Source organism: Protopterus annectens, chromosome 9.part0, assembly GCF_019279795.1.
Source record: "Protopterus annectens isolate FY-2018-M chromosome 9.part0, PAN1.0, whole genome shotgun sequence".
NCBI classification, from domain to species: domain Eukaryota; kingdom Metazoa; phylum Chordata; order Ceratodontiformes; family Protopteridae; genus Protopterus; species Protopterus annectens.
The window spans coordinates 1,909,144,568-1,909,164,928 of record NC_056743.1 but is presented as its reverse complement, the minus strand read 5'-3'; the positions used below and the strand labels follow the sequence as shown (position 1 = coordinate 1,909,164,928).

Here is a 20,361-nt window from a genome sequence, read left to right as displayed (position 1 = left end):
GGCCCTGGATTTTCCTAATGAAGAACCTCTGTGGTCTCTCCAGCTGCTGCATGTGCTTTGCGAGGTACATGCCGAAAGGGGCGCTGTACTCAGTAATGGGCCTTATAATGGAAGAATACAGGGATGTTATGACCTCTTTGCCCCTGGATGAGATACCCTTACTTATGAAGTGAGCCATGTAGAAATCTTTTCGTACAACAGAAGCAACATGGTGGTCAAAAGTCAGGTTGCTATCAACCTGGGTGCCCAAATCCCTCACGACTGATTGCGTGCTTAGGACATTGTTATTAATGTGACAATTAGTGGGTATGTCACTCTCCCCAAAGGGGATGTTGGTGCATTTTTTGTGTTCAGTTTGAGGCCATGTTTCTGGCACCAGTCATTTGTTTAGGTGAGATGCTTTTGGAAGATGTCCAGATCACTAGAGGAATTGATAACAGCACCCAGCTTGCAGTTATCTGCAAACTTGGTCAGCCATAGCCCACTGGTTTTGGCCTGCACATCAGAAAAGTATATCCCAAATAACAGAGGCCCCAAGACCAAACCCTGGGGTACGCCACTCAATACAGGTCTACTGCTTGAGGTGGCTTCCCCTATTTTGATTAGGTGGGTTCTATCAGTGAGCCAGTTTGCTACCCATCTGGTAATACACAGACTGATGCCTAGGTATAGCTGGGAACTGTCATTGGAGCTGCTATGACAATGCCCAGGTACAGCTGAGAATTGTCATTAGAAATGTGGTGACAATGCACAGGTACAGCTGAGAATCATCATTAGAAATGTGGTGACAATGCACAGATACAGCTTAGAATTATTATTGGAGCTGCTGTGACAATGTCCAGGTACAGCTGAGAATCGTCATTAGAAATGTGGTGACAATGCAGAGATACAGCTTAGAATTGTCATTGGAGTTGCTGTGACAATGCCCAGGTACAGCTGAGAATCATTATTAGAAATGTGGCGACAATGCACAGATACAGCTGAGAATCGTCATTAGAAATGTGGTGACAATGCACAGATACAGCTGAGAATCATCATTAGAAATGTGGTGACAATGCACAGATACAGCTTAGAATTGTCAATAGAGCTGCTGTGACAATGCCCAGGTACAGCTGAGCATCGTCATTAGAAATGTGGTGACAATGGACAGATACAGCTGAGAATTGTCATTAGAAATGTGATGACAATGCACAGATACAGCTGAGAATCATCATTAGAAATGTGGTGACAATGCACAGATACAGCTTAGAATTATTATTGGAGCTGCTGTGACAATGCCCAGGTACAGCTGAGAATTGTCATTAGAAATGTGGTGACAATGGACAGATACAGCTGAGAATTGTCATTAGAAATGTGGTGACAATGCACAGATACAGCTTAGAATTATTATTGGAGCTGCTGTGACAATGCCCAGGTACAGCTGAGAATTGTCATTAGAAATGTGGTGACAATGGACAGATACAGCTGAGAATTGTCATTAGAAATGTGGTGACAATGCACAGATACAGCTTAGAATTATTATTGGAGCTGCTGTGACAATGCCTAGGTACAGCTGAGAATTGTCATTAGAAATGTGGTGACAATGGACAGATACAGCTGAGAATTGTCATTAGAAATGTGGTGACAATGCACAGATACAGCTGAGAATCATCATTAGAAATGTGGTGACAATGCCCAGGTACAGCTGATAATCATCATTAGAAATTTGGTGACAATACCCAGGTACAAATGAGAATTGTTATTAGAAATGTGGTGACAATGCACAGATACAGCTGAGAATCGTCATTGGAGGTGTTGTGACAATGCCCAGGTACAGCTGAGAATCGTCATTGGAGCTGCTGTGACAAAACACAGATACAGCTGAGAATCGTTATTAGAAATGTGGTGACAATGCACAGATACAGCTGAGAATCATCATTAGAAATGTGGTGACAATGCCCAGGTACAGCTGAGAATCATCACTGGAGGTGCTGTGATACTGAGTAGGTGCATTTGACACTGGACTATTTTGTTTCATAAATTTCTAGGAGTAGTAACCACTGCATATTAAATTAATGTCATCAGATCCCAAGGAATAAGGACAGCCAAATTCTCTGTGGTGCTTCAGACGTTTTTCAAGATCATGCAGCAGTCTTGAAGGATTTTATTTAAAAACAGATATAGTGGAGAAAGTCCTAACCATCTTAGGTAGCAGAAGCATAGGGGAAGCTAATAACCCAGAGATTCTGCTTCCTCACAAAGAAGAATAACAGGGACTACCAATGACAGGGAAAATACGAAAGAAACAAACATATGGCCACAGTATGGTCCTGACTCACAGTCTTACTCTCCAAAAATTACATTTATCCTGACCTCTAAATGGGAAGTGACCTTTAGCGGAAAGATGGTCTACAGCATACATCAAAAAAGGACAATGTTAACCTGGAAGAGAGCCAAAAGCATAAGAAACAACATAAGAAGCACACATATGAAACAGGATGGACTTAGTGGGTCCCTCAAGACCCACCAACCTGTGAAAAACCAGGAACATACTTATAGGGGGCTTGTTCAGACTCTTTACGATGTAACAACATGGGCCTGTTTTACTGCAGCACAAAATGATAAAAATGCTCTGCCTGTGTAGAACTGATAACCAAAACAGCAGTGTCATGTATGTAGCAAAATGTGTCCAGTGCCACCAGTTTTATGTGGATAAAACATACAAGAAACTTGACACTAGGGTCTGTAAATGTGTACATGAAATGAAAAGGGTATGATTGGAGACCTTATCATAATTCTTTATAGTACATGATGCTTTATCTCCATGCACTACCACTTACAGAATAAGTATAGTAGTACAAAGTATTTTATTGACTTTTAACCTATGAAAGTCAGTAAAGCATTTAGCATTGTCAAGCAGACTCAGGCAGAAATGAAATGCCCATCTATAGAACTAACAGATTTAACATTTGTTACAGACTTTGTTCTGCTAAAGTCTTGTGGCAATTTTGTGGCAGAGTGAAATTCAGCTTTTAAAACCTTTAACTTGTGCCACTGGTCTTTGCTGGCAAGCTGTGTTCATTGTTAGTCCCTAGAGTGAGACCTAATCCTAGTAGCACTTGGAGGTGCTTATAAAGCCTTTGTTAACCACCCCTAGTGTCTTTATGATTAGTTTTCATACAAAGGACATCCTTGACAAGTTTATACTTTTCACAATTGTAAAGTTACCACGGCACTCCATGTACAGCACTCTGTTTAAACATAGATGTTCTGTGAATGTTTTTGAGTGTCTAACCCTCCACTCTTATCCCTGTGTACTCTGAAACCAAATGGCTCCTGACGTGCCCATCCTTTATATAAACTCGACTTTAAAAAGTCCTCTGAGTCTTGTCTCATCTAGTTGTACAAGTGAGCAGCAGAAGATGATATCAGACAACGACTTCAGCTTCAGTCCCGTTCTTACCTTCCACTAGGCAAGCAATACCACACCTAGAGCATTAATCTCTCTTCCAGGCTGGCTTTTAAAATCTGTAATCTAGCTGCACTGCAAACACCAGTGACTAAAGTACAATAAACGTAATGAGGCTTCCTATATGAGTTGCTTAGTTAGATCTGCATGAAGCATTTGATGACTTGATTTTTGTGAAAGGAAAGGCAAGCTCCGTCATTTTGACTGTTTGAGAGGGGCAAATTACACTTCAATCTTCACTGACTGGGGCAGATTACACTTCAATCTTCACTGACTGGGGCAGATTACACTTCAATCTTCACTGACTGGGGCAGATTACACTTCAATCTTCACTGATTGGGGCAGATTAAACTTCAGTCTTCACTGACTGGGGAAGATTACACTTCAATCTTCACTGATTGGCTCCCATTTACCTGAGACTATGTAGAGTTTTAATTTTGGACGACTATGCAGCTTGGCACTCTTTTTGGCTGACCTGCAGATTGCACCAAAATGTGTGCCCTGAAAAGGGAGAGAAGGATACAGGAAGATAAATCTGCTTTTCTTCAGATGAGATTACACTGCATTTTGTAGTGGGAACTCCAAACTAGTCACAGAGGATTCCTGTACAGGTTGCCCACCTGGTCCGTGGAGTGTTGCTAACATGCTTTTTGTCTGCTAGCAGAACATGAAAACAGATAAACTGCACAAGCTAGAAATTTAAACCTGTTGTAGTCAACAAACTGAAACAAAATTCCACTGATGAAGTCTTTTAGGTTGAGCACTTTCATTCCATTAAAGTAGGAACTAGGCATTGTTTCAATATTGCTTTAACAAATTTTCAATATTATATTACTTGTGGCAATGTTAATTAGTTAGTGTATATTATTGGCTAACTTCTGGTCATGTGATTTTTATGGAAACATATTTACTTTTTTAAAGTTTATTTTTGTTCTGTAGAAGTTCCTAGTTTAATGGAATGGAAGTACCGAACCTAATAAACTTCATCGGTGTAGTTTTGTGTTGGTTTGTAGGCTACGACAGGTTTAAATTTCTAACTTGCTTTTTGTATCTTATAGACTTGAGTTTCATTCTGTCAGCTCATGAATCTGAGCAGGTCAATTAATAAGATCACAGCTTTGAGACATACAGTGTTGGGTGGGTACTGACTGAGTTAACCAGGGTTAAATAAATCCTGGGTAGACGTACTTATGAACTCAACTGGTTATATAGCAGACTGCCGATGTTCACTTCTTTAGCAATAAGGCTACCAGCACAGCACCCTCGACTTTTAACCTGAAAGACGTTTTGCACACATTGGATGTGTGCTGCTAGAATTCTTTCTAAAGGCTACACCACCAAGTGATAACTAGTCATTAAAAGACGAAGAAGTTAAGGATGCTGGGTACACATTCCCACTCATAGCAGCTTTGAACTGGGCAGCCTTCTAATAGACATTTACGTCTCACATCATAAGTCAATATTCCTGGTCTTTGGTTAACTAAGTTCACAGATGACTTTAAAATAGAGGTTGTTATTTGTAGTCCCACCAACAGGAAACTGCATCAGGAAGGGCTGCACTGTGCAAACCGCTTCTGCAGAAACAATAGCCTCAAACTAAATTTGGGAAAAATGTAGTACTGTTCACTCTGATACAAGAAGAAATTCACTAAAAGATCACATAGATGAAGCTTGCTACAGATTACTTTATTGCTCCTACATATTTTGTCACCTTTACATTTGTTTTTTTTTCTTTTTTTGTATGTGTGAAAATCTGTTACTCTTGTGATCTTTAGGCTTAACCCATTTTATTACCTTTTTCTAATCCAGTCCATTATTCCACTCTATCTTGTACCAGGTGTAAATTATTAAACACCCACACATGCACGCAAGCACACACACACACACACACACACACACACACACACACACACACACACACACACACACACACACACACAGCTCAGAGCATCTCCACTAAACCACCTTACACTGAGGTTGTTGGCTGAACACTGCCAAAGCCTCCCAACATGAGGACCAAGAAAGTTCAGCCATTATATCACACAGCAAGAGCTTCACCTTACACACCCACTGCCAATACACATACCTGTAAGAATCACGGTTGGGGAGACTGCAAGCCCTTAGAGCCCACTAAGATTGCATCTACTAAGAGTAAAGTTACTGTAACTGGTAACACTACTGTCAAGCTTTTGTACACCACCCTCATAGGTTCATGGACATCACCCTCATAGTTATGTAGTAGGCTAATGGCCACAAAGGCCTTTTTAAGCCTAGCCATGCATCTCAAATCTCTGTCAAGTTCTGGTACCCTTGATAAGTGTAAGTAGGGGCTTGGGGAATGAAACATTTCCAAGCAGGGGCCTGGCATTAGGCCGGATAAGAATAGGGTGACAAATGTCTTAAAAAATGTTGAACTCTCCAGTTTCCTTATAATGATATTGTCGCTGTAAATAAACCTAGGTTTGGAACCAACCTTTCAATCCAAATCTTTGGTAAGAGGGAATATTTGCCAGTGATTGGTAATGATATTTTTCAATTTACTGTTGAATGCAGAAAATCTGAAGACCATATCTTAACCGATGTCTGTTGAGGTACATAGAGAAGGGGGCATTGTTTTCAGTAATGGCCTAATGAGGGTTGAGTACAGAGGAATTATAACCTCCCTAGTTTTGGATGTGATGCCCTTATTTATGAGGTGTACAATGTAGAAGGCGTTTCTTACCACTATGGGCACATAGTGATCAAAGTTCATATTGCTATCAACCTGTGTTCCTAAGTCTCACACCACTAATTTTGAGCTTTGATTTGTGTTATCTATATCATAATTAGCAGGGGATACTTTTTTGCCAAAGGGGATAATGAGGCATTTGTTTTTTGCATTGAGTTTTAGTCCATGACTTTGGCACCAATCATTTGTCTGTGGCACCACCTCTGTAACATGTTAATATCATTGGGGGACTCTATTATTGCTCCTACTTTACAATCATCTACAAACTTGGTAAGCCACAGGCCATCTACCTTTGTCTGTAATTCAGAAAAATATATTCCAAAGAGTAGAAGGCCCAGCACAGATCCTTGTGGTACCACACTGGTAACTGATCTACTGGTGGAGGTGGAGTCCCCAGCTTTGACAGTGTGTGTTTTGTCAGTGAGCCAGTTGGCTACCCATCTAGTGATGTATGGGTTAACCCCCAGCTGAGAGTATTTCTCAACGATCCCAGAGTGGGGGATTGTCTCAAAGGCCATGGCTAAATCAAGATAGGCGGTATGTACTGCTTTGCCTCATCTGGGGATTTGGTGACATTCTCAAAAAGTCCACTAGGTTTAATAAACAAGATCTACCACTGACAAAACTAAACTGGGTCAAGTTGAGAGTTTGAAGGTCGCCTATGTCCTGGTTGATAAGGTTCATAATGATTCTTTCCATGGCCTTGCAGATAAGGCTGGTTATTCTTATGGGTCGCTATCCATTCCCTTTGCCTCCCCTACCAGGGTCAGTTGATGGACCTCCTTCATGCAAGAGGATAACTGATGCTGTACTCCACTCTGCTAGAACAAAGCCAGTGCTCAGTCTATGATTAAAGAGGTGCCAAGTGGTTCCACTAGGTTGTGTTTTAGATTGTTTAGTAAGCAACCTGGGATGTTATCTGGTCCCATAGAGGCCATGTGTTTGGCCTTGGAGAGTGCTTGTATGACCTGTTCTTTGGAGATACTTGGTAGAGGACTGGTGTCAGGAATGCTTTGGGGTACGCCTGGTGGGGACAGGGAGATGAAGTTATTGCTAAATCTGTTGGCAAACAGATTGGCAATTTCCTTGGGTTTAGTGTGAGTGGTAACTCCACTATAAGTCTGGCACACAGCTGGGCATTTCCTTTTAGGTTTTGGACATAGCTAAAGAATGCTTTATGGTTGTCTTTAGCTACGGATGCTAATTTAGTCTTGTAACTAGCCTTAGGGGATTTTACAAGATATCTGATTTGGTTGTTCAAGCTGTGGAGAATATTCTTTCTCTGTTGAGTAAGTTTTGAGACATCAGTTTCTTTCTTTTGTTATATAAATTATTTATACTTATAGTCCACCAGGATGTTTTTTTTTTTTTTTTTTTTTTTTTGGTAGGACCTGGTTTTGTTCCTGTTGCATACAGCCAAGTCAATGCATTTGTTTAAGTGGCTATATAGGGCATTAGTGTACTACCTTCTGTAGATGTTAATGTTGGCTGTGTTTGGAGGGGCTTTGAAACATTTTATATTGTTTACTAGGCAATAGGCTGTTTTGGAGAAATGTTTCAGTTTTTTTACTGCTGGGGGGTATCAGGCTTGATCTTTACTTCAAACAAGACTGATTTATGGTCAGACATTAACAGGGAGGGAAACACACAGGGGATAGTGCAGTGACCCCTCCCATGTTGGTGAGCACTAGGTCCAGGACATTTCAGCTCCTTGTGGGGGTGTGGACCAACTGTTCTGGGGCATTTGAATTAACAAAGTCCAAGAACCTTATGTTGATCATGTTTGTGCTCATGTAAGTTGCCCAATGGATGGAAGGATAGTTAAAATCTCCCATGACCAAACATGTTTGACTGTACACTGAGTGACTCTAGCAGGTCCAGGTAGGTTGTGTGCTTCTCCTGGTTCATGGTGGTGGACATGTAGCTAGCAATGATGTGGTAGGGCGGTGTGCTTCTCCTGGCTCATGGTGGTGGACATGTAGCTAGCGATGATGTGGTAGGGCGGTGTGCTTCTCTTGGTTCATGGTGGGGACCTGTAGCTAGCGATGATGTGGTAGGATGGTGTGCTTCTCCTGGTTCATGATGGTGGACATGTAGCTAGCGATGATGTGGTAGGGTATTTTACCTATAGTTATTTGGCTGTGGAATAGCTCAAGAGAGTCATACTGTTTTACTAGTCTTGAGGTGTATTTGGAGTTAATGAAGATAGATACACCTCCAACTTTGGTTCTTTCATGCTTGCTTTGGGGTCTGAACATGTAGCCTTGTATGGCCAGGGTGCTTTCTGTGGCCTTGAACCAAGTCTCAGTGACTGCACAGATGTCAACATCTTCTAAGGTGATATGTATGCTGTTGTGTGTAGTGGTTGACTCTGTTCATGTACCAGTATGTGTGTATGTTGTTTGTGCTTTGGAGGTCTCTAGTCTTCTGCTACATATGTGGGTTTATGCGTCTTGACCTTATCTTTTGTGAGAAGGGAGCTGTGTGTGCTGACAGCCTGTTGTATGCCTTGTTTATTATTTTGTGAGAGGTCTGATTCTAATTTCATGGTATAGTTACATCTCTCACATACTGCATTTATTTGCTTTAGGAGCAAGTGGTTGTCAGTATACATGAAGCAATTGCTACATTGCCTCAGATGCCCATGTTAATCAGGCTGGCTGGAGAAATGGTGGGAAACTGTCCGTCCATTAAGGTAGGTATATATTGCTATAAATAGTGGGAGTGGGCTAAATGGCCCAGGTTTTGCTATAGGACTAACAAAAACAGCTAATCTGTGGAGGACTAAGAGAGGGGAACTGTGCCAATGCCTCAGAATGCACAACTGAGTTACTTGTAGGGCAGTAATGAGCAAATGTGTTGCACACAGAGGGGCAGTAGAGCTTAGGAGAGAGTAATGAGCAAATGTGTTGCACACAGAGGGGCAGTAGAGCGTAGGAGAGAGTAATGAGCAAATGTGTTGCACACAGAGGGGCAGTAGAGCTTAGGAGAGTTCCCTAGCAGATATCTAGGGAAATGTTGTCTTTCTAACCATTTGCATCTATACATGGCAGTGTTAAACCCCAGTGCACAGTTACACATAATGGGAGGCTTTTATGCAGGCCAATTTAAATTGTGTCAAAGCAAACTAATCAATGGCAAAGCCCGAGGCTGAGCCTTATTCCAGCAATCCCCAACTCAGATAGGTTCTTGGCTGAACACTTCTGCCACAAGGGTGCAGGGAGCCTTCTTAATGTAAGATGGCTGGTTTATGTGCTCAAATGAAACCAAACAGTCTAGCTTCAGCAAGTCTGAATCTAGCCTATGCTAAGAAATGCAGAAGTACCCCAGATTTACACTGAAGAGAAAATAATTACAGCAGTAATGACAGCAAAGGTGAACCAGCAATTAAACAGAATACAGTGCAAAAAGTGCAGTACAACTTAAAAATAGACTTATTTTTCATTTATTTATTTAACATTTGTTAACTGGGAAAGTCTGACTTGGAACAAAGCCAATTTTCAGCAGAAGCCTGGGGAGAAACGCTCCAGATGCATGTCTTTCTAATGTGAGAGGAAACCGGAGCACCTGGAGGAAACCCACATGAATGCAGGGAGGACATGCAGACTCCACGCAGAAGGCCCCCCAGCCAAGAATCAAACTGAGAACCTCTTGCTGTGAGGTGACAATGCTACCACTGCACCACTGTGCCATCCATTGATATCAGTGGATACCTTGGATTGAGTTCAGATTCAGTCCAGATCTCTGGCTAAAGTCGCCAAACACTATGCAACTCTGCTAAACTGAGCCATAATAATCCAAAACATTATTTGTAAACCACAGACTTACAGGAATGACACAGGCTTATTTAAAATATGAACATGACATTAATTTGTTTTGCCAGCTACCTTGTATATCATTGTCTCCACTATCTAAACTGTGAAATATACATCTAATAGTACCCACTTTCTCTAAAAATAAATTATCACTGGAAACAAGTCTAGATAATCTGACATGCTGCCCTTTAATAACATTCCATTTTGGTCACAAGTGTGATTACCGTGTGATTACTGTAAAAATATAAAAAGGAATTAAATACTTCAAAAAGCAGTGAAAGCACCAACAATAATCCAACTATAGCTACAAAATATAAATAAGAATTACAAAATGTGGGTTTTCTAAATATACTTGATTCAAAATGAGAATTCCAAATTCTTAAAAAAATAGTAACATCCATATAATTAATTTGATTAACATAATAAATAGACAAACAGTAAGAACATTTTAGAAAATATGTAGTAACTTATTCCAAATAAATAAAACATATATTATACCGTAACATGAAAATGTCATCGAAGTAATGTAAATACATTTTTCTTTTTTAAATGATTAATATGTTGTCTTACATTTTTGGCATGAAGTTATGGGAAAGAGTCGTGGAAGCTAGGTTAAGAAGGGAGGTGATGATTAGTGATCAGCAGTATGGTTTCATGCCAGGAAAGAGCATTACAGATGCAATGTTTGCTCTGAGAGTGTTGGTGGAGAAGTACAGAGAAGGTCAGAAGGAGTTGCTTTGTGTCTTTGTGGATTTAGAGAAAGCATATGACAGGGTGCCTAGAGAGGAGTTGTGGTATTGTATGAGGAAGTCAGGAGTGGCAGAGAAGTATGTATGAGTGGTACAGGATATGTACAAGGGTAGTGTGACAGTGGTTAGGTCTGTGGTGGGAGTGATGGATGCATTTAAGGTGGAGGAGGGATTACATCAAGGATCAGCTCTGAGCCCTTTCTTATTTGCAATGGTGATGGACAGGTTGACAGACGAGATCAGACAGGAGTCCCCGTGGACTATGATGTTTGAAGATGACATTGTGATCTGTAGTGAGAGTAGGGAACAGGTGGAGATGACCCTGGAGAGGTGGAGATATGCTCTAGAGAGAACAGAAATGAAGGTCAGCAGGACTAAGACAGAATATATGTGTGTGAATGAGAGGGAGGATAGAGGAATGGTGAGGATGCAAGGAGTAGAGGTGGTGAAGGTGGATGCATTTAAATACTTGGGATCAATAGTTCAGAGTAACGGTGAGTGTGGAAGAGAGGTGAAGAAGAGAGTACAAGCAGGATGGAGTGGGTGGAGAAGAGTGTCAGGAGTGATTTGTGACAGACGAGTACCAGTAAGAGTGAAAGGGAAGGTCTACAAGAGGATAGTGAGACCAGCTACGTTATATGGGTTGGAGACAGTGGCATTGACAAAAAGGCAGGAGTCAGAGCTTGATGTGGCAGAGTTGAGGATGTTAAGATTTGGACTGGGTGTGACGAGGGTGGACATGATTAGGAATAAGTATATTAGAGGGTCAGCCCAGGTTGGAAGGTTTGGAGACAAAGCCAGAGAGGCAAGATTAAATTGGTTTGGACATGTGCTGAGGTAGGCTGCTGAGTATATTAGGAAAAAGATGCTAAGGATGAAGCTACCAGGTAACAGGAAAAGAGGAAGGCCTAAGATAAGGTTTATGGATGTGGTGAGAGAGGATATGCAGGTGGTTGGTGTAACAGAGCAAGTTGCAGAGGACAGGAAGAAATGGAAACAGATGATCCGCTGTGGTGACCCCTAACGGGAACAGCCGAAAGAAGATGATGAAGATCCATAAGAATGGATGAGATCCTCCTTTAAGGCCTTTTATTTTGGCTGAGTGGAGTAAACCAAGCTGAGAGGTATTTTAGATCAGTTTCCCACTATTTTAAGAGATTTGTGGCATCTGTTGGATGTATTATGATCTGTATAATTTCATTCCTATTTAATTTTAGTTACTGCGGGTAATAAGGATTTACTGTCTGTTATTCCTCAGAACACTGGTTTTGTTTAATTTCTAATAGTGACAATGAGTTGGTATGTGAGTTTATAGATATTATTTAAAATATTGTTGTTGCTTTTGAGTGTGACTATTTCAAGCAATATTCTGGTGTTGCAGTGGGAGTAGTGGCAACTACTAATTTGGTTCTATTTAAGGGGGAAAATTTTGTATTAAATTGTGAATTTTTAAATGCATGTACACTTGTTTCCTTTGCTTGGATGACATTTTAAGTTATGGTTAGATAAAGTTTCAGATCTAATTAATTTTTACCTATTTTCAATCCATTACACATTTTCTAAAATGATCTTATTGCTATTTTGTCACTCAATTAATTTGGATTTTACAATTTTTAAGAAACCAGAATTATCTTGGTTTAAATACAGCATTTTGAGAAAACTTGTGTTTAGTAATTTATGCATTTTGGCAGTAATCACCCATCCAGATGAAACTGACGTTATTAAAGGGCAGTATGTGAGATTACCTAGAGTAATTTCCACTGATAATACCCAGTTTTGCCAGCAAATGAGATATTGTTTGTAAATAATAGACTGGTTTAGAAGTATATATATGCGTCATGCAAATAATGTAAATATATTAATTCCAGTAACTTTGTTACTATTTCTAATAGTGAAAAGATTTTACACATACAAGACATAGTGACTGTCACACTTGCAGAGTTGTATATCTTGCAATTGCCTATCATGCCCCATATTTTATACTGGCAAAACAGACAAGGCAATAACAAATTACATATATCAGTTTACTTACATTACCAAAATGGGACTGTAATAATGCTTTAGCAAAACATACTTGTTCATGTCCTAATTTTGGCATTTTTTTTTGTTTTTCTTTATTTTGTGCAGGAAAAGGTACAAAGCGGGTTATGAGGGGGTGAGAAATCTAATCATATTTTACTTAGAGACTTACATTTCCAGGATTAAATGATACTGTTTTTAACTACTATGCTACAAATAAAATATCATCAAATAAGCTATGGAATTATTGGTTTATTTTGTGTCATCTGATCAAGAGCCTGTTATTTAATTGCTGTTACAATGGTTTCATCTTTATTCTAAAAATGTCCTTGTTAATTTTGGACTAAAGTCCTTAATGTTTTATAATAAATTAATTTTGGAGGGCTTGCCCTTGGTTGATTTTTTTTTATCATCCAATCTTATACAACTGTTGTCATGCCACAATGACAACGATAATGGATAATAAATGTTACCACTCAATTAAACCATTTTATCATGGTCTTGTCATGTTGTTTCTGAGATTTTTAGTTAAGGCATGCTTCATGCTACCCATACAATGTTTAGTTCAAGCATGCTTCGTACTACCCATACAATGTATAATTCATGCATGCTTCATACTATCCATATAATGTTTAGGTCATGCATGCTTCATACTACCCATACAATGTTTATGTAATGCATGCTTCATACTACCCATAGAATGTTTAGTTCATGCACTTTATAAGCACTTACATGAGTGCATGGATCATGCAATCCCTAACAGAACCAAGATGCTATCATCCAAGAAAAGGAAGCCAATCTGGTTGTCCCCTGCCATAAACAAACTCTACAACAGAAGAAAGAAACTGTTGCAAAAAAGAGTAAAATCCCATGATTGGAGAAACTCCCTGGTCAGCTTCAGTAAGAAGCTGAGATCCCTCATAAAATCCTCCAAAGCTAGTTATGAAAACAAAATTGCCACTGACTCTAAAGACAACCACAAAGCATTCTATAGCTATGTCAAGAATCTCAATGGCAACACTCAGATCTGCTTTGAGTTACAGCACAATGGCACTAAATATACAGAACCAAAGGATATTGCCAACATCCTGGCAGATAGGTTCAGTGCTAACTTTACCCCTCTGTCATCCCCTAAAGGGCCCATCTCTATACCAGAAGAATGCAAAGTTCCTGTAATCACAGCTGCACAGGTAAAAAACACACTATCCAAAGACAAGAACACAGCATCCATGGGACCTGACGACATCCCAGGCTATGTTCTACATGAACTACAGAACGAACTGGCACCCCACCTAAGTGCCATGTTCAATCATAGCCTCACCTCAGGCTATGTGCCCACTGAATGGCGCACAGTGACAGTTATCCCACTCCACAAAGGGGGAGCCACCACAGACCCCAGAAACTGCCTCCCCTTTAGCCTAACGAGCCTGGTCTGCAAAGCTATGGAGCGTATCATCATGGAACTTATAAACAGTGACATTGGTAATCTCCAAATGCAGGACCCCACCCAGTTCGGGTTTGTAAAAGGCAGATCATGTCTCCTAAACCTGATAGACTTCTTTGAAGCAGTCACCATAGCCGTAGATGAGGGTAAGGTGGTTCACACAGCCTATCTAGATCTCGCCAAGGCTTTTGACACCATCCCCCACTCTGGAATTATAGATAAACTCACTAAACTAGGTATAAATCCCTATGTCACAAGATGGGTTGCCACCTGGCTCACTGACAGAACCCACACTGTGAAAGTAACAGACTCCAAATCCAGCTTCAGACCAGTGACAAGTGGAGTACCATAGGGTTCAGTCCTGGGTCCTCTCCTGTTTGGTATCTACTTCTCTGAAGTACAGGCCAACACAGAAGGTCTTTGGCTAATGAAGTTCGCAGATGACTGCAAACTAGGAGCCATAATCAAAACTCCAAAAGATGTGGACATCCTACAAAAGGGCCTTGCTGAGACAGATGCCTGGTGTCAAAGCCATGGCCTCAAGCTCAATGCCAAAACGTGCATTGTCATTCCTTTTGGTAAAAACTCAGTACCCATGAACTACCACATAGGTGGTAGTCTACTTAACACCGAAAGTATGATAAGAGACTTTGGGACACAGGTGGACAGTAGTCTCTCCTTTGATAATCACATCACCACAGTAGTCAGAAAATCCTTCTATGTGGCACACCTCATCACAAAAGGTTTCTCATCCAGGAAAAAAGAGGTCATTGTTCCCCTCTACTCATCACTCATTAGACCCATTATAGAGTACAATGCCCCTTTTGGTATGTACCTCACAAGACATCTACAACAACTGGAAAGGCCACAGAAATAACTCACAAAGAGGATTACTGGCCTCAAAGAGATGCCCTATGCAGACCGTCTCAAAAAACTGCAGCTTTACTCCGTTGCATATCGCCTACTCAGAGGCGATCTCTGCCTAACACACAAAGCTATGTTAAACCTAGAGCTTTTAGACATGCTCCACTTAAAGAAATCCCAATCCCTATGAGCTGCATGCTCTAGGGACCTAAACCTCGTCATCATAATAAACAGAACATGCTGGAGGGATAGATTCCTCTCCCAGAGACTTCCCATATTCTGGAACAAACTACCTATCTATATCAATCAAAGCTCCTCATTAGCACTGTTCAAGAAAAATCTTGATGATTGGATGGGGGATAGGAAATTCACCCTAGGGATCAGTTCTGTGGCTCTGCTCGACAGTGGCACAGCAAAATAATTTTCTTGGGTGGTGAAAGCAAGGGTACATTTGGCTAGGCTTATATAGGCCCTAGGGCCAATAGCCTAGTACCTACCTATGAATCTATGAACCTATGGTTCACACTGTCATTACAATGCTTAATTCATAAATATTTCATACTACCCATACAATACTCATTTGTCTGTGACCTATGTGTTTAATATATAACATTAAATTGCCTGCTTTCACACATGGTCATGACTGAGAAAAAATGTTTGGGCCAGTCTACCTATTTGGTTAACAAACTAATAAATAACAAAGTATAGTTATTTTGCTAGGGACTTGCACATTTTCACTGCCTGCATACTAGTGTGGCTCACAGACCACTAGATCTATTGACTCTCCTACCTGTTGACATACTAGTGTGGCTCACAGACCACTAGATCATTCTGAGTCTCCTACCTGGTGACATACTAGTGTGGCTCACAGACCACTAGATCATTTGGAGTCTGCTACCTGTTGACATACTAGTGTGGTGCACAGACCACTAGATCATTCTGGGTCTCCTACCTGTTGACATACTAGTGTGGCTCACAGACCACTAGATCATTCGGAGTCTCCTACCTGTTGACATACTAGTGTGGCTAACAGACCACTAGATCATTCTGGGTCTCCTACCTGTTGACATACTAGTGTGGTTCACAGACCACTAGATCATTTGGAGTCTCCTACCTGTTGACATACTAGTGTGGCTCACAGACCATTACATAATTCGGAGTCTCCTACCTGTTGATATGCCAGTGTGGCTCACAGACCACTAGATCATTCTGGGTCTCCTACCTGTTGACATACTAGTGTGGCTCACAGACCACTAGATCATTCGGAGTCTCCTACCTGTTGACATACGAGTGTGGCTAACAGACCACTAGATCATTCTGGGTCTCCTACCTGTTGACATACTAGTGTGGTTCACAGACCACTAGATCATTTGGAGTCTCCTACCTGTTGACATACTAGTGTGGCTCACAGACCATTACATAATTCGGAGTCTCCTACCTGTTGATATGCCAGTGTGGCTCACAGACCACTAGATCATTCTGGGTCTCCTACCTGTTAACATACTAGTGTGGCTCACAGACCACTAGATCATTTGGAGTCTGCTACCTGTTGACATACTAGTGTGGTGCACAGACCACTAGATCATTCTGGGTCTCCTACCTGTTGACATATTAGTGTGGCTCACAGACCACTAGATCATTCGGAGTCTCCTACCTGTTGACATACTAGTGTGGCTAACAGACCAGTAGATCATTCTGGGTCTCCTACCTGTTGACATACTAGTGTGGTTCACAGACCACTAGATCATTTGGAGTCTCCTACCTGTTGACATACTAGTGTGGCTCACAGACCATTACATCATTCGGAGTCTCCTACCTGTTGATATGCCAGTGTGGCTTACAGACCACTAGATCATTCTGGGTCTCCTACCTGTTGATATACTAGTGTGGCTCACAGACCACTGGATCATTCTGGGTCTCTTACCTGTTGACATACTAGTGTGGCTCACAGACCACTAGATCATTTGGAGTCCCGTACCTGTTGACATACTAGTGTGGCCCACAGACCACTAGATCATTCGGAGTCTCCTACCTGTTGACATACTAGTGTGGCTCACAGACCACTAGATCATTTGGAGTCCCCTACCTGTTGACATACTAGTGTGGCCCACAGACCACTAGATTATTCGGAGTCTCCTACCTGTTGACATACTAGTGTGGCTCACAGACCACTAGATCATTCTGGGTCTGCTACCTGTTGACATACTAGTGTGGCTCACAGACCACTAGATCATTCAGAGTCTCCTACCTGTTGACATACTAGTGTGGCTCACAGACCACTAGATCATTTGGAGTCTCCTACCTGTTGACATACTAGTGCGGCTCACAGACCACTAGATCATTCTGGGTCTCCTACCTGTTGACATACTAGTGTGGCTCCCAGACCACTAGATCTTTCGGAGTCTCCTACCTGTTGATATATTAGTGTGGCTCACAGACCACTAGATCATTCGGAGTTTCCTACCTGTTGACATACTAGTGTAGCTCACAGACCACTAGATCATTCTGGGTCTCCTACCTGTTGACATACTAGTGTGGCTCACAGACCACTAGATCATTCGGAGTCTCCTACCTGTTGACATACTAGTGTGGCTCACAGACCACTAGATCATTTGGAGTCTCCTACCTGTTGACATACTAGTGCGGCTCAAAGACCACTAGATCATTCTGGGTCTCCTACCTGTTGACATACTAGTGTGGCCCACAGACCACTAGATCTTTCGGAGTCTCCTACCTGTTGATATATTAGTGTGGCTCACAGACCACTAGATCATTTGGAGTCTCCTACCTGTTGACATACTAGTGTAGCTCACAGACCACTAGATCATTCGGAGTCTCCTACCTGTTGACATACTAGTATAGCTCACAGACCACTAGATCATTCTGAGTCTCCTACCTGTTGACATACTAGTGTGGCTCACAGACCACTAGATCATTCTGGGTCTCCTACCTGTTGACATACTAGTGTGGCTCACAGACCACTAGATCATTCTGGGTCTCCTACCTGTTGACATACTAGCATGGCTCACAGACCACTAGATCATTTGGAGTCTCCTACCTGTTGACATACTAGTGGGGCTCACAGACCATTAGGTCTTTTGGAGTCTCCTACCTGTTGACATACCAGTGTGGCTCACAGACCACTAAATCATTCTGGGTCTCCTATCTGTTGACATACTAGTGTGGCTCACAGACCACTAGATCATTCGGCGTCCCCTACCTGTTGACATATTATGTGGTTCACAGACCACTAGATCATTCTGGGTCTCCTACCTGTTGACACACTAGTATGGCTCACAGACCACTAGATCATTCTGGGTCTCCTACCTGTTGACATACTAGTGTGGCTCACAGACCATTAGATCATTCTGAGTCTTCTACCTGTTGACATACTAGTGTGGCTCAGAGGCCACTAGATCATTCTGGGTCTCCTACCTGTTGACATACTAGTGTGGCTCACAGACCACTAGATCATTCTGGGTCTCTTACCTGTTGACATGATAGTGTGGCTCACAGACCACTAGATCATTTGGAGTCTCCTACCTGTTGACATACTAGTGTGGACCACTAGATCATTCGGAGTCTCCTACCTGTTGACATACTAGTGTGGCTCACAGACCTCTAGATTATTCTGGGTCTTCTACCTGTTGACATACTAGTGTGGCTCACAGACCACTAGATCATTCGGAGTCTCCTACCTGTTGACATAATAGTGTGGCTCACAGACCAATAGATCATTTGGAGTCTCCTACCTTTTGACATACTAGTGTGGCTCACAGATCTCTAGATCATTTGGAGTCTCCTACCTGTTGACATGCTAGTGTGGCTCACAGACCACTAGATCATCCTGGGTCTCCTACCTGTTGACATACTAGTGTGGCTCACAGACCACGAGATCATTCTGAGTCTCCTACCTGTTGACATACTAGTGTGGCTCACAGACCACTAGATTATTCGGAGTCTCCTACCTGTTAACATAATAGTTTGGCTCACAGACCACTAGATCATTCAGAGTCTCCTACCTGTTGATATACTAGTGTGGCTCACAGACCACTAGATCATTCTGGGTCTCCTACCTGTTGACATACTAGTGTGGCTCACAGACCACGAGATCATTCTGAGTCTCCTACCTGTTGACATACTAGTGTGGCTCACAGACCACTAGATTATTCGGAGTCTCCTACCTGTTAACATAATAGTTTGGCTCACAGACCACTAGATCATTCAGAGTCTCCTACCTGTTGATATACTAGTGTGGCTCACAGACCACTAGATCATTCTGGGTCTCCTACCTGTTGACATACTAGTGTGGCTCACAGACCCCTAGATCATTTGGAGTCTCCTACCTGTTGACATAATAGTGTGGCTCACAGACCACTAGATCATTCGGAGTCTCCTACCTGTTGACATACTAGTGTGGCTCACAGACCACTAGATCATTTGGAGTCTCCTACCTGTTAACATACTAGTGTGGCTCACACACCACTAGATCATTCTGGGTCTCCTACCTGTTGACATACTAGTGTGGCTCACAGACCACTAGATCATTCTGAGTCTCCTACCTGTTGACATACTAGTGTGGCTTACAGACCACTAGATCATTCGGAGTCCCCTACCTGTTGACAGAATAGTTTGGCTCACAGACCACTAGATCATTCATAGTCTCCTACCTGTTGATATACTAGTGTGGCTCACAGACCACTAGATCATTCTGGGTCTCCTACCTGTTGACATACTAGTGTGGCTCATAGACCACTAGATCATTCTGAGTCTCCTACCGGTTGACATACTAGTGTGGCTCTCAGACCATTAGATCATTCTGAGTCTCCTACCTGTTGACATAATAGTGTGGCTCACAGACCACTAGATCATTCTGGGTCTCCTACCTGTTGAATTGATTCCAGTGTTGCTGTGTACTTCTCTTCTGTTTGCCTGATCTCTTGAAGGCAGCAGTTTTTCTTGTCAAGTTCTGTCATCTTGTGCTGAAATATAACAGACTATTATTGAGAAGGCTGGGTTTTCATGACAGTGAAGTTCAGTAAAGTACAGCACATAAAGCAACTTGTGCATTAACAGGTTAAATTACTGTCATTTGTTATATTGTCTATTGCTGGCTGCTATTAAATGGATTTAGACTGGGATTTACTTACATTACATTACACACACACACTATACACATGCATATGCACACAAACACTGCAGCAAAGTAGTACAGGCGAGTGTACAGATTTAACTTCATCTCACTGTTTACGTGCTAATAATGTATCTGGAAAGGGTCATACAGAACTGACACG

General features: G+C 41.7%; 1 protein-coding gene across 1 annotated transcript in view; it reads right to left on the bottom strand.

Annotated features, from left to right (window-relative positions):
* VAV1 (vav guanine nucleotide exchange factor 1) overlaps nt 1-20,361 on the bottom strand; it is a gene marked incomplete at its 3' end in the record, with an annotated part of 1,650,237 nt that overhangs the window by 877,269 nt on the left and 752,607 nt on the right. Inside the window, 1 exon segment of the mRNA XM_044084720.1 lies at nt 19,954-20,049. Within this exon segment, the coding sequence (XP_043940655.1) occupies nt 19,954-20,049 (96 nt within the window).